Source organism: Atractosteus spatula, chromosome 28, assembly GCF_055471065.1.
Source record: "Atractosteus spatula isolate fAtrSpa1 chromosome 28, fAtrSpa1.hap1, whole genome shotgun sequence".
Taxonomy (NCBI): Eukaryota; Metazoa; Chordata; class Actinopteri; order Semionotiformes; family Lepisosteidae; genus Atractosteus; species Atractosteus spatula.
The window spans coordinates 3133802-3148399 of record NC_142733.1 but is presented as its reverse complement, the minus strand read 5'-3'; the positions used below and the strand labels follow the sequence as shown (position 1 = coordinate 3148399).

Sequence of the window (14598 nt, the reverse complement as noted above, 5' to 3'; positions counted from 1 at the left end):
TATCAATGGAGGTAAAGTGGGTGATGCAGTGTTGTGACTTGGGTGCAAAAACTCAAGTTGCTTTCTCCTGTAATGTTAAACTCTTTCAGCAACATTAGATGGCTCCCTTTCCCTTGCAGGTCCTGTATTTGGCCACCAGATGGCAATGTAGCTTGCCTTCAGGGTCTTGGAGAGATGATGGAAGTTTCAGTTCTCCAGGAGGAAGGTTGGTGATGCTGGGTTTCCCTGGGCAGCTTCAAGACCTAATGGTCAAGGTCCTGATGGAGGTCTGTGTGCACTGAGATCTGTGGAATGGGCTTTGACAGCTTTGTACCCTTGTTAAGGTTCAGTTGCAAGAAAATTTCAATTTAATTAAAATACTTTTCTCCCCTTGGCACGAATAGTTTAAATGCCAGGTATACATTTGGTATATCCTGAATGAAAGTCCTGAGTACATTTGTGTTTTCTCTCCACCACTTAGTGCTGTAACAAGCTGGTTTATCTTGATCTCTTGATCTGAGACTGATGTTGGAGGAGCAATTTGAGGTGGAGGTGGGCAGGAGCCTTTGCCTCAGGGTCTGGATGAGTCGGTTCTCTCTGACAGGGCCGCCTCCACCCCTCACAGAGGGTGCCATCCATCTCTCCTTGATGAAACCATGGTCTGCCTGTGGTGTGAGTCAGCACTAGGCCATGGCCACATCCCTGAGGGAAGGCAGCACTGGGGCTGGGCTGGAAATGGGTTAGCTGTAGTTCTACTGGTAAGGCAGCCTTTTAGAACACGCTAGCTCACCCACCTGGCCTCACTTTCAGACAGGAGTGCATAGGGCATGTTGGCTAAACCTAACCTGTTAACTTGTTTATAAAACAAGTAGGGCGGTTCTTAAAAAAAACCCTGAAACAAGTGTCTGTTATTAACTTTGCTTATTTGACTGTCGCTGCTAAGCAACCCTGGCAGAAGGGAATGCTTCTAAGGAGGAATAAGGCTTTTTTTTTGGTGGTGTGGGGAAAATCAGGTGATCCTTTTCTTCTTCGGGGTTCCAGAAGTGCCCTAGGGTCAGTCAGGCTCCACCATGGCTCCCCCAGAATTTCAAGTTAAGGTTTTACGATGATTCAATTTGCAAGGTGCAGTAATGCTGGCTTCTGCAGCTGTTCATGCCCGTTCGTGCAGGGCTGTGTCCTTGAGGCTGATGATTTTGCAGTCTTAGTCTGAGGTGTACCTGATTCATATTGTAGCGAAGCGCTGACCAAGGTCACCCTGAAGTAAGGTGTCTAGAGAGTGAAATTCTTCCTAACCCAGTTTTTAGAGAACTCCAAGCCTCAGGGCAAACGACAGGTTGTCTTGGGCTTCCTTTGATGGAGCACCTTATGGTTTTATTTATCTAGTGAGTTTATTTTTAATGTTTTTAGAATCTATTTTAAACACCATGTCTTGCCCTGGGATAGGGTTGAGACAAAGGACATGGTCCCTGAAGCTGTTGTTCTGTGGGATAGAGGTTTTTAGACATCTGGCCAGATTACAATCAGGCGTTTCACCCCTTCCCCCCTCACTACCAATTGCAAGCCTGCTGTTTGGCTGTCGTGTTTGCCAGTTTTCCAGTGCATGTCCGCTGGGCGTTTGTAGTTTGCAAGTGGATGAAGTTTTGTTTTACTTTGGACTGGTATCAGATCCTGAGAATTGAATCCCAATGCATTCCCATGAACCCTAAATGTTATCTCAGGCTAAGGATTTTGCATTTGGTGCTATAAAGCTTTGTAAGCAGTTTTAGTTTGTGTGTCTCTGGACGTTGGGCACACAAAGAGTGATACTTTAAACGCTGGTGGGCATAAAGGCTGTTTCATTGGCTCATTTTTACCAAAGGGTTTCCCTAATCACCATTTAACACCGCGAGTTCTGTTTTCAAATATGCCAGTGCAGGAAGAAAACCATACCCAGCTTCTGATGAAGAGCCTGTAGATTGCTGTTCAGAGACATTCTGCTTCTAAATTTCATCTGAGCAGTGAAAGCCTTAAGTTTTGTTACAGTTCTTGACGCGAGTCCCTCCTGGTGCTGTTTTTGTAAGCGATCATTGGTGAGGTACGATTATAGCATCCGTGCTCAAGAAGTCTCGGACATCTCAAAGTCAGCCTTGAGCTGCCGGGCTGAGAGAAGCCAGGTACGTGAATTAGGTTACAGTTCCCACAGGTTCCTCTCTGCTCTACATAGAGAAAGGAAGATGCCCTCTAGCTTGATTATAACATCCCTCATTGTGTCTCTTACTAAGGCATGGCCAGAGGGCTGTCCTTGCTCAATGTCGGGGCTGAGGAGTGATTTGCTGGTCACCATTGAGAGGTCTCGGACACCAGTGTCCGGGTAGCTGACCTTGAGTACCGCGAAGTGTAGGACTGGTCAGAAGGAAGAATACTCCCCCAGCGTTGTGGCTTCTTTCCCTGATTTCCATAACCAGACCTGACAGCAGTGGACAGGTGTGCTGCTCATGGCCAGGCCAGTCCCGGCGATTCGTTGCTAAGCACGGTCCCGCCACACGTGGTTCAGTATAACCAGGGCAACGCACGATGCGGCCTCCCCAGTTTGATAACCCAACCAGCCCCTCTGCTAGGCGGACCAGCGTGGGCTCCAGTGGCAGCCTGTGACGTGCGGAGCAGAATTCTGCAGCGAGTCCGCCGGGGCTCGGCCTCCCTGCCGCTGGAGGGTAGCGGCCTTTCGCTCTCGCTCTCCCCCCCCACCCCGTGCGGATCTTCGCGCAGGGAGGAAGCAGGAAACCTGTGGGTGGGCTCTTGAATACACTACGGGGCCGAAGCTGCGGGCCCTTAGGCATGCGCGCACACGCAGAGCCTGCGGCATTAATGCTGGCTTCCCCACAAGCCCAAGGACGCTGTGAACACTTCAGGTTACCGGCTTTGAAGTCTTAGGCGTTGGTGGGCTGTGGGCTACAGAACAGATCAAGAGGTTGTCTCCAGAGAGGATCGCATGCTTGTTGGGTTTGCGATGTGAAGTAACCCTTAATTAACTCACCTCCTTAACTCATCTTTAAATCTTGCGTTTCATTGTCACAAGCTGTTCCATGGGAATTATTAAAAAAACATGGAGGTATGGTTTAAACACATCCTGGTATTGGCTGTGGTTGGCGTAGCTTTTGTTTTCAGGAGAATTCTTGGCCGTCTCATTTTGTTGTCATGCTCAGCTCTTGAGGAGAGTTGCTACCGGCGGCACTCGTCTGCGCCTGCAGAGAGCTCTCTTTAGCTGACGAGGAGGTGTGGCTGTCTAGTATTCTTCGCGAGACAGATCGTCACCATTCTCAGTCCAGTCTCTGCGCAGGGGACCTGGATTCAATGGCTAGGGCTCTGGTTAACATGACTGGTTAAATTCAGTTTCAGCGAAGATGTTGGTTAAGAAAACCTGCAGGAGTGATGGAGTAGTCTGCTGGTTGTAATGAGTCATGCTTCTGTAGCACAGCTGAGTGTCTCCTTTCACATAAGTACAGGGAACCATGGTCGTGTCTTTCCTATGGCTCAGCATGAGACTGACTTTGGGTCAGTGTTTGGAGGATGTCTGTCCTCTCCGTTCTGCTTGGTCCGTGGCAGGACCAAGTGGGCTGGCTGAAACTGAGGCTGTCTCTCTCAGGAGCCTCATTCCCTATATCATGTGGCTGGGAAGCAGAGGAGCTCCCGTTGATATTCACAATCTCCTCACATTATTAACTACATGGATTATACCGGGGCTGAACGGATTACCACAAGCCTTTTCTGAATCTGCAAATGTGTCTAGTGACCTTTGATTGTCAAGGATTAATTTTCTCTTTTTTTAAAGCCTCATGCATTTATTCATCTAGCTATCTATCTATCTGATAAGCTATCTGTGTGTTTAAAACACTCATCTCAATGTATTAGATCTGAAAAAAAATTCAGATTTGTTTTTCCATTAGCGGCTCCTATTTTGTAACGAGGCCATTTATCCTCGGGGTCGACAGACAGACCTCGGAAGAGATGAGTAGCGCAGCGGGTTTCGGGGATGAGAGCCCCACACAGGCCGCCCCAGGATGCGGACCCCCTACGCAGTGACGCTCTTTAGAGGCCGTGGCAGGCCCGGGTGGGGGGGCGTAGGAGCTGGGGAGCAGATCTCTCGCTGTTTGCGGACTCCGGGATAGAGGGAGAGTGGGCGGTTGTGGAGAGCCCTTGCTGCCACTTGTGTACGTGCCAGCGCTGCTAACTCAACAGCAGCTCTTTTTTTTTTTAACGCTTGGTTTCTACATACTAAGTGTGAAAAGCACCATTTTCCTGCCTTTTTTCTAGACTTCGGAAAAATCTGACCCTTGTTGTTTTCCGTTTTTACCCTGGAAAGGTGAGCACGTCCTTATATAGCCAGAAAGACATGATGTGCTGCTTCACCGGCAGTGTGGCAGCTAAGCTTGTAAAATAAACAGACGATCTGCTGCATTGTGAGCAGTGCGATCCTCTTCTGGGTCAGCGCATACAACCTCTGTGAGTATGGTATTGGATTCACATGGTTAGTTTTAGTGTGCCGGCAGGTGATGACCAGGACTTTGACATGAGTCTCTGTCAAGTCTGTCTCCTCTGAACGATGAAGCATTTGGAGGGATGAACCACAACGATGGAGGGTACTGTAAATCGCTCAAGAGGGGGACACAGTTGTCCATGAAAGAGTCTGCGATTGAACCAGGGATGTTGTGGTGCGGTAACAACTCCCTTATCTAGACTTGTCTTCCTGTGGTGAGGGCCCATGAAGCACCTTCTCAGTTTCCTGCAGCATGTGCATTGTTGCATTAAAAATGCTATCAGGGTTTAATGAAGCTATCACCATGCTGTCAAATATATGCTTGTCCAGCGCTGTTTGTCTTGTCTTGGTGGTTTTAAAAAATGTTCCATCCAAAGTGAGTGAGGGATGTTCAGAAACGCAAGGCTTGATATTTAACAAACCTTTAACATGAGTTGTTAAACCCTTAACGAACAACTCTTAATGGGAGAGAAGCAGTGGAGGGGGTGTGAGACACGGTGAAGCAGAAAGGGGGTGAGAGAGAGCACACAGTTTCTGTACCAACACAGAATAACAACCATTCTGAGCATTATGTACTGTAGTTGTAGATGTTTGCAGCAGCCAGTTCCTCGGTCCTTTAATAGATAATTAGCGGAGTCGAGGTGACAGTTAAGGCATGCTGTTAAGGTTCTGTAATGGTGTGGATAAGAAAGTCTGCAAGTTGAGTTTTCCTGCCTTAAGGGAAACTACAGGATCAGATTTTCTACACAACTTCAAAGGGTGGGGATACAGTGCTCTGACTGTGAGTTTGCTGTGATGTAGCCTGTGCAGTCTCTGTCGAGAAGCTGTATAGCTGCAGATTGTCTGATTGTCTAGCTCCTACTGCTTTCTTCCTCTAACTGTCCTCTACTGTTCACCCCTTTCTTCTTTAAGATCCATGTAGATTTCTTAGCATCAGTTTAGGAGATTTCACAGAGGAATACTTGCAACCAGTTTTCATCCTCAGATCGAGAAAGTGGATTTATTTGTTAAAATCATTCGATAGTTTTTTTCAGAGCCTGTAGAAACCCAGAGATCTGAGCCTGAAGTGTCTGGTCGTCAAGCCAAGCTTTATTGTATGCATACAAGAAACCACAATAAGGACCATAGTAGTTATAGTAGCTCAAAGGGGATATGGCTCTACACAGTTTATATACACTTTTCTCTTCACCCCCCCCCCCCATCTTTGAGGTACTTTCTCAAAAAACTCAAGGACTCAGAGAGCAATTAAAACATTCCTTCCTTATCAGGGAGTTTGATACAGAAAGGGAGAAGCATCTGTGCTCAAGCAAGCGGTGAAAGTTAGAGTTTAGCATGTGAATTCAGCAGGAGTTCACATCTCCTACCACTGTATGGGTACAGAGTAACATATAGGTTTTGCTAGGGGACTCCAAGCCTAAGAGAGCTGCTTTGGTATCTCCAACATCATTGTCCAGCAGTCTTTGTTTTAGCCTTCCGTCTTGGGAGAAACTCGTTATCTGTCCTGGTGAATCCAGGGCACTTAGCCTGGGACGGCTTTCATTTACAATCAGGATCAAGAACTCACTGGGTGCAAGTGCCCCAGACCTGCACAGCAGGCGGTTGGCTGCTCAGGGAGGCTGGGACCTGACATGCTGTCTTCTGTGGGACTCCTTAACAACAGGAAACTGTTGCCTCTGAAGATGCGGCCTTTGGGGGTTTTCAACGCTGCCCCCACTAGCAGTCCTGGGCTAGCGGTCGAGTGCTGTGCGTCTGCTGTACGTGATCAGGATACCGAGATACGAGTATGTGGTGGAGGGGTGGGCCTGCGTTGTGTGAAAAAAAAGTTATATAAACTATTTCCTAGTCTGCTTAACCAGTAACTAAAGTATGACACAAAAACATTTATAAACACATAAAAAAGCATATCAGACAGTGAATACCTAGCACTAAAATGGAGACGAAGTCTGATAAACAGAGCCAAGAGTCTTTTTTTAATCAATATTACAAGTCCTTCCTTGTGAGGGTATGTTGGGTCTGTTTTTTTGGGGCTACACAGGGCGGCCCTGATGATAAAATCCATTTCTCTTTGTGTCAGAAGTCTCCCACATATTTTTCCAAACACTGCTCACATTGTTTGGCAATCAAAAGTCTGACTATTCAGTTCTGTACATTCTGAACATTTTTAAGTAATGTGTTCAGAAACCTCAGTACTGCTAGAGTTGCTTTGAAAACACCCCCGCTGAACCGCAGCCGAAGCCCAAGGACAGCCCCCCTGGCTCCCCAGGACTAGAGACCGGCTGGGCTGCGGATGTCACCTCATTGGTGAGCCAGGCACTCTGGGAAGAGAAACGAGCGCCTGCCAGGCCTGACAGTGGAGGCGAATAAACGGGGGACCATTCAGCTTTATGCAGTAAGCTTAAGTCTTTGTACAGAATATCAGGGGTGAGATGTTGTCCTTAAGTGTCAGCACTCTGAAACGCGGTGATGGTGGTGAGTTTGGCCTGAGTCTTCAGCTTTCCCCAGGCAAAGCTGTGAATCGTAGCTTCCTTCTTGTGCACACTTAATTATTATTACATTTATTAATTAATTATAATTCCTCACACTTATATAACACTTTTCTGGACACTCTACTCAAAGTGCTTTACAGGTAATGGGGATCCCCTCCACCGCCACCAGTGTGCAGCCCCACCTGGATGATGCACCTATACGGAGTCAGGACCTGTTTTCTGTCTCATCTGAAGGACCTTTTTACAGTACAGTGTCCCTGTCACTATACTGGAGCATTAGGCTGCACACAGACTGCAAGGTGAGCGCCCCCTACTGGTCTCACTAACACCTCTCCCAGAAGCAGCCTTAGCTTTCCCAGGAGTCTCCTCTCCAGGTACTGACCAGGCTCACACCTGCTGGGCTCCAGTGGGCTGCCAGCTGGGAGTTGTAGGGTGATATGGCTGCTGGCTGTGTGCGTGCGTGTGTACGTGGGTGTACAGTTCAGAGTTTAATCCCCCTGCATCTCCTCAGCTACTCAGCACCGTCTGAAGTTCTGGACAGTCATTGAAGTTGCCTGAAACAGTTTATGGTTTAATGGCAGTAATAAGCGACAGTAACACTAACACTGGATGTACTGTGGTATCGCCACTCAGTTCAAGGTTCGCTGGCACAGCGCGTCGAGTGGAAGCTCTGAAAGCCTGGCCTGTGCAGTCTGGGAAGGGAATCATCAGTCATACTGCTGCTGCCCATATTAAACGGCCTGTTAGAGACGCTCTCCTTCAGGCCCTGCGCTAAAGAGGCCTGGAGGAGCTGTAAATCTGGCCAGCCCCCACTCCCCTCGGTTCTGGAGGGCCACAGCTTTATCAGAGCAGGGAGCTCAGGCTCGTGCAAGAGCACAGGAAGCAAGGAAGAGAGAAGCACAGAGACAGGAATCCCTCTGCCGTGTGGGTTAATGCAGCGTTAAGCCATTTGCTTGTGGTTTGAAAACCTTGTTTTGAGACTAGTGAGTGCTTACATATGCTGTCTTGGGCTAGGTGTGCAGGGGCTTATATAAGGGACTCACTCTCGAGCTGCGCTCAGCTGGGGCCCCAGCCGTGCCTCTTGGTTCTTGTGAGTGCAGGTGCGAGCCAGTGGCCTGGCACCTGTGTGCCCATCCTGCTACACGAGAGGCCTCGCAGCTGCACGAAGGGTGCCTGCACGAAATAAAGCAAGAGCAATAGATCGTCAAAACCCCCTTTCACCACAGCTGTCCCAATTCGCACCCTAGCTTCTGTAGTGTGCTTTAGATAAAAGCAAAAAACGACAGATTCATGTCTAGAAGAAACAGGCCGGAGTGAAGCAGAAGGCTCATTCTCAGTGCAGGACGGTTTCCTTGTGACCCCTGGCAGCCCTCGCCGCCAAGGACAGTGCCAGCCGGATTAGAGGAGCCCCACTGGCAACAGGGAATGTGTATGAATGGCACAGGTGTTCCTGTGGTAGTTTTTTCAGAGTGGCAACAATTTTAAACAGGGCGCAAGCGCATGCATGTGGGGGGAGAGGACCGTGTGTGACCTAAGAGACGATGGGACACCGGGTGATTTCTCGGGGGCGGTGGGCGCTCTGAATCATCCGTCATCTGCAGCACAATGGCTTTATACCTGCTGGAATCATCACAAATGAGCCTTTTTAATCTGAAGAGCAATTACAGAAATTAGCCTTCTGACAGCATCATAAAATGATACATCGGCAGAGCACTGCTGCTCAGCAAGTTGGGCAAATTGCTTTTGAGGAGGTGATGGCAATTAATACATGCATCGACTCAGAGAGGCTGCGGTGAAGCCCCACAGTGGATCTGACAGGCTGATTTTAGATCGTCTGCAGTCTCCTCTTTTGTGTGACCAGCACTGTCCCACAGAGCTCTAGTGGAAGTCAGAGTAGGAAGGTGATGCAAAAAAAAACTTGGCGACAGCTCACAGGATTCAGACGCCGGGCTCCATAGGAATCTCTTTACATGTCTCGCAGGCGAATTATGCCAGAAGTACAGACCTTTCCTTAACACCGTCGCAGCTGCACAAAGGTGAGGAGGAGCCTGGGTGTGAGGCCGGGGGGGGGGGCTTCCTCTGAGGAAAGGGGGGTTTGAGATCAACTGAAATGTGAAGGAGGGATGGCTTGGGGTGTGTGTAGCGGTACACTGTAGTTCTACTACCTCTGCCTGTCTCTTGTGTCTAGAGAAACTGGTTTTCAAACATTGAAAAAAGTCACTTGTTTGCATGACAGATTCTGCATGTTTCCTTATACCCTTCTAAATGAGATTTTAGTCCAAAACGATCCAAAACAAGTAATACAACAGTGTGCTTTAAACAGAGAGTAATTTTATTCACTGCTTCAACCTTTCTGTTTTCTTCTGTGTGGTCTTTCTTTTCTATTTTGCATGTTTTTCAAGCACCCCAGCAGTCATCCCAGTATCATTGAGTTCTGCAGCTTGCAACAGCCAGCAGAAAAAAAATGACCTGGATTTTTAAAAGTTTCTACGGTTTTAAGAAGTTTTAAATTACTTTCTCGTTTCTCATGACAGATAAGACGTTGGGTGTTTTTTTTTTAATGTGTTGTTATTGTGGTTGCCAGTTTCTCATGTATATGCATGCGTTCCATTTTATCTAGTTAGGTTTCCTTATCGGTACAAAGTGCAGCAGGTTTTCAGAGTGAGGAGTGATGACATGAAGAGTGTCCACTGGGCTCTCCCTGTCTTCTTCACTGACAGGGACCTTTGATGTTGCTGATGATATAAATTGGGTTTGCCTTTCGCTTAGATAAAGCAATCACTGCATCTCTGTGCTGCCCGGGAGAACAGAGATGGCTTATCAACGTTTCCTCCTTCCTTGCAACTGCAGAAATAAGGATGAATAATTCAGCTCTTTCAAAAATAAAGCACTTCTTTAACGACTGCTAGAGAGAAAGTCACAAGAAAGGAAGGAATAAAAAGATTCGGCGTCAGTAGCCTTACCACCTTTGTAGCATGACGTGTTGAGACCTCAGAAGTTGAAGGGGGCTGAGGGGACCTCTAAGAAATCCTTTTTTCTGCTTTTAGCAGTGTTGGCGGACCAGCAGGTGGCGCTCTTCCCTCTGAAACACGGTTTCTGATCCTCAGTATGGTGCTGGAAGACACTGTGTTGTAGGAGGTATTGCCCTTCAGATTCAATGTCAAAAGTACTGGTGCTGATTAAAGAATTCATGGTGCTGTTCGTAAGAGAATAGGTGAATCAGCTGGGCTCTGATCCTGTGGCATCGCTGCGGTTTTGCTTGTCACTGGCGGAGGTTATCTGCTGGAAAATGTGTTGGCTTGGCCTCGTTTCCTAGTTCCTTCCACAGATTAAAACAGGTGAATAGTGGAGCTTCGGATTTTGAAGTGATGCTTTGGAATGTGTTCATTCTACATAACTGGATTGAAGTTTCTGTATAACAACCTTTTTTTTTCCAAAAAACGATTTGCGGTATCGTTTTTTATGATCAATTATTCTTAAGTGTTTAACTTTCTAACATTTTTCTTATGATAAATATTGGTTGTCCTTGTAGTACAGAACTTACATCATAGGTTATTGGGTTTCAACACAAGAAGATGCTCTAGTAATGCTTGTACTTCATAGAATGAGGTATTGCTGTATCTTTTTTCCTGCAGCAACGTGATTCCTCTGTTCATTTTCATCTTTAAGTTGGTTTCTCTTTCTCTGCTGGTAATTTTCCCTCTGCTGCTCGAGTGCCCTGTTTGTGTGCTGTAAGTAGCCTTCCATTTGGTGATGCGATGCCTGACAATTACCCATAATTACATCCATTTGACTGTGAAGCTTTGATTCTGCTGTGACAACGTGTGTGTGTGTGCAGAGGGAGTCATTATTATAGAACAGTTCATGGTAATGTTCTTACAGTGAACTGTGACATTAAAACTTAACTGCGCTTTTTGTATTCTACGAGTTTGTTGCCTGTTCCTAGGAACTCGGATTCATCATTGTGTTTTAATAGTGGTTTATCATTATGTATCATTGTTTCACTATGACTCACACCTTCATTGCTATGAACGTGGAAAATATGAATGCAAATTTTGCAGTTTACAGGACTCCAGCTTCACGTTTTTAACGTTTCTAAGCCTCGTTTGCAATTCTGTGTTTTCTTCAGAATGATTTATGATGGCTCTCTGTGTTTAACCATGCTTTTATGAAAAATAGAAAGGGCACGACGCGCTGATTTCAGAGCAGCAGGATGCAGCCTGATGCGGCTCTCCCTGAGGGGCCCCGGGCGTCCGTTACAGTGATCACGCTTGCCTTAGAGGTGCCTCCACAGCAGATCCAGGCAAAGAAAGAAAATAATAAAAAAGCCCGAAGCACAGTATTTTCATTTATTTTCATTTTTCAGTTCCATTTCTGAAATTAATTGGCAATTTGGAGTCAGGACTGCATGGATAATGTGCTTTTCTGCCAGTTCAATAGAGGCGGGGATGAGGCTCATTACCCTGGAGGGTACACCTGATCCCCTGAGCACGCAGCTCAGACTGCAGCCAGGAGGAGGAGTGAGAGGCAGGCAGGGCAACAAGAACTGACTGATCGGTGGTACAAAGGATGAAATAAATGCATAATAACTGAGACCACTGTGTTCAGTTCAGTTAGAGTGCAGGGCTGCAGTGTGTAGTACCTCTGTGTTACAATGCAGAATTGCAGTGTGCTCAGTAGCACAGCATTAGAGTGCTGTTCTGCAGTGTGTTCAGTAGCTCAGTGTTAAGTGTTGGGCTGCAGTGTGTTCAGTAGTTCAGTGTTACAGTACAGGGCTACAGTGTGTTCAGTAGCTCAGTGTTACAGTGCTGGGCTGCAGTGTGTTCAGTAGCTCAGTGATACAGCGCTAACATGCAGTGTGTTCAGTAGCTTAGTGTTACATTGCTGGGCTACAGTGTGTGCAGTAGCTCAGTGTTACAGTGCTGGGCTGCAGTGTGTTCAGTATCTCAGTGTTACAGCGTTGGCATGCAGTGTGTTCAGTAGCTCAGTGTTACAGCGTTGGCATGCAGTGTGTTCAGTAGCTCAGTGTTACAGTGCTGGGCTGCAGTGTGTTCAGTAGCTCAGTGTTACAGCGTTAGCATGCAGTGTGTTCAGTAGCTCAGTGATACAGTGCTGGGCTACAGTGTGTTTAGTAGCTCAGTGTTACAGTGCTGGGCTGCAGTGTGTTTAGTAGCTCAGTGTTACAGCGTTGGCATGCAGTGTGTTCAGTAGCTCAGTGTTACAGTGCTGGGCTGCAGTGTGTTCAGTAGCTCAGTGTTACAGTGCTGGGCTACAGTGTGTTCAGTAGCTCAGTGTTACAGTGCTGGGCTGCAGTGTGTTCAGTAGCTCAGTGTTACAGCGTTGGCATGCAGTGTGTTTAGTAGCTCAGTGCTACAGTGTGTTCAGTAGCTCAGTGTTACAGTGCTGGGCTACAGTGTGTTCAGTATCTCAGTGTTACAGCGCTGGCATGCAGTGTGTTCAGTAGCTCAGTGTTACAGTGCTGGGCTACAGTGTGTTCAGTAGCTCAGTGTTACAGTGCTGGGCTGCAGTGTGTTCAGTAGCTCAGTGTTACAGCGTTGGCATGCAGTGTGTTTAGTAGCTCAGTGTTACAGTGCTGGGCTACAGTGTGTTCAGTAGCTCAGTGTTACAGTGCTGGGCTGCAGTGTGTTCAGTATCTCAGTGTTACAGCGCTGGCATGCAGTGTGTTCAGTAGCTCAGTGTTACAGTGCTGGGCTACAGTGTGTTCAGTAGCTCAGTGTTACAGTGCTGGGCTGCAGTGTGTTCAGTAGCTCAGTGTTACAGCGTTGGCATGCAGTGTGTTTAGTAGCTCAGTGTTACAGTGCTGGGCTACAGTGTGTTCAGTAGCTCAGTGTTACAGTGCTGGGCTGCAGTGTGTTCAGTAGCCCAGTGTTACAGCGTTGGCATGCAGTGTGTTCAGTAGCTCAGTGTTACAGTGCTGGGCTACAGTGTGTTCAGTATCTCAGTGTTACAGCGCTGGCATGCAGTGTGTTCAGTAGCTCAGTGTTACAGTGCTGGGCTACAGTGTGTTCAGTAGCTCAGTGTTACAGTGCTGGGCTGCAGTGTGTTCAGTATCTCAGTGTTACAGCGCTGGCATGCAGTGTGTTCAATATCTCAGTGTGAGAGTGCTGGGCTGCAGTGTGTTCAGTAGCCCTGTGCTAGAAAACTGGGCTACAGTGTTCTGTGTACAGTGTTGCTGGCGTGGTGCGTGGTGATTTGCAGGCAGCAGCAGTGTTGGTGTCCTGCGTAATGACAGTCCTTAGCCCAGCCAGGCTGCCCTGGTCCCCACCTTCCAGGCTGCTCTGAGACGGGAGGGCAGAGCAGAGCAAGGGCTCTGCGGCAGAGCTGACATGCTTAATCGCTATCTGGCAGTTCTCAGCATACAAACACGCTCACACTGACAAATAGCCACGCAAGAGATTTCTTTATCTCACTCCTGCAGGCATGCGGCGCTCACCAGATTTCTCGCAAATCCTTACGGTTTGTGTGTGCGTGCCAGGCAGCCTTTATGTTTTTTTTTTCTCTGCGTTTTCATGACATGTTCAGGCTGCGGTTTGAAGGCAGATTTTCACGTGCAAGCACTCCCAGACACATCGTCGACATTGAGCCATGCGGCGGCAGTCTCGGAGGGCTGCAAATCACATTTCTTTGAATGCACCCAAATAAGAATGGACTGAAGAAAACAAAAGCAGAAAACAGGGGAGGAGACTGTCTGTCCCTGTGCTTCAACATGAATGGGAAGAGAGTGGAGAAGCCCTGCCGGTGCAGGAGCTACTGTAAAAAAAGTCCCTTCTTTCTGCATGGGAGGATCATGAGGGTTTTTGCTGGTCATGACCGTGTTGGGTATGTACACCCAGCCGAGAGTGCTTCCCCCCGTCGGCCAGCTTCTTATCTAAATCTAAGTCGAATTAAAGACAATCGCATGGATTGGTGGGAATCTCGCTGCGCGGTCGGGCAGCTGCCTGAGAGAAGTGAAAGCCCTCTGTGGCATTGCCTGACTCGCACTGGTCTGCGCCCTGCTGCTAGCTCATCCCAGTGCTGCTGTGCCCACATCTGCTGTGCTTTTGAACTGTAGCGCAGAAGCTGTCTGTCCGAGCTGCCTCAGAAAACAAACCGTCTTTTGTAATGCAGTCTCTTGCAGTGTTCCTACAGAGTGAAATCAAGGGTGATTGTTTCGAGTGATGGAGTAATGAGAGATAACAGAGGTCTGCGCTTGTACTGCACGTGGATCAATAGCATATACAGTACGCATTCGCTAAGCAAGCCATACTTTTTTTTGTTTTTTTTGTGTGCTGCATTTGCACATCAGTTGGAAATGGTGTCCAGAGGGGTTGTTGAAGCTCTAGTCTAAATTTCCAGTCATGTCTCGTCTTCCTCCCAGTATATTCCTGTAGCTGACAACTCTCTCTGCCTGTTATTTTCCAAACTGCCCATCTCGGCTGCGGAGCTCACACGCAGAGGTGTGATGGGGAAGAAAATTACTTTCTTTAACTTCCCCCCTCACCCTCCGCTTCAGAATAGGAGCTGCAATGGTGACCTACCGGCGCAGGCTAAATGCACTGGCCCATTTGCACTGGGTGGGTGTTATTTGCAGAAAGTGTTGTCTGTAAAAGTGCTGAGTTT

General features: G+C 47.7%; 1 protein-coding gene across 1 annotated transcript in view; it reads left to right on the top strand.

Moving 5' to 3' along the window:
• Positions 1–171: 171 nt before the first annotated feature.
• The window catches only part of lingo3a (leucine rich repeat and Ig domain containing 3a), a 47934-nt gene continuing 33507 nt past the window's right edge, over positions 172–14598 (top strand). The window contains exon 1 of the mRNA XM_088907610.1: positions 172–205. Within this exon, the coding sequence (XP_088763736.1) occupies positions 175–205 (31 nt within the window). The 5' untranslated portion in view covers positions 172–174. The remainder of the gene's footprint in view (positions 206–14598) is intronic.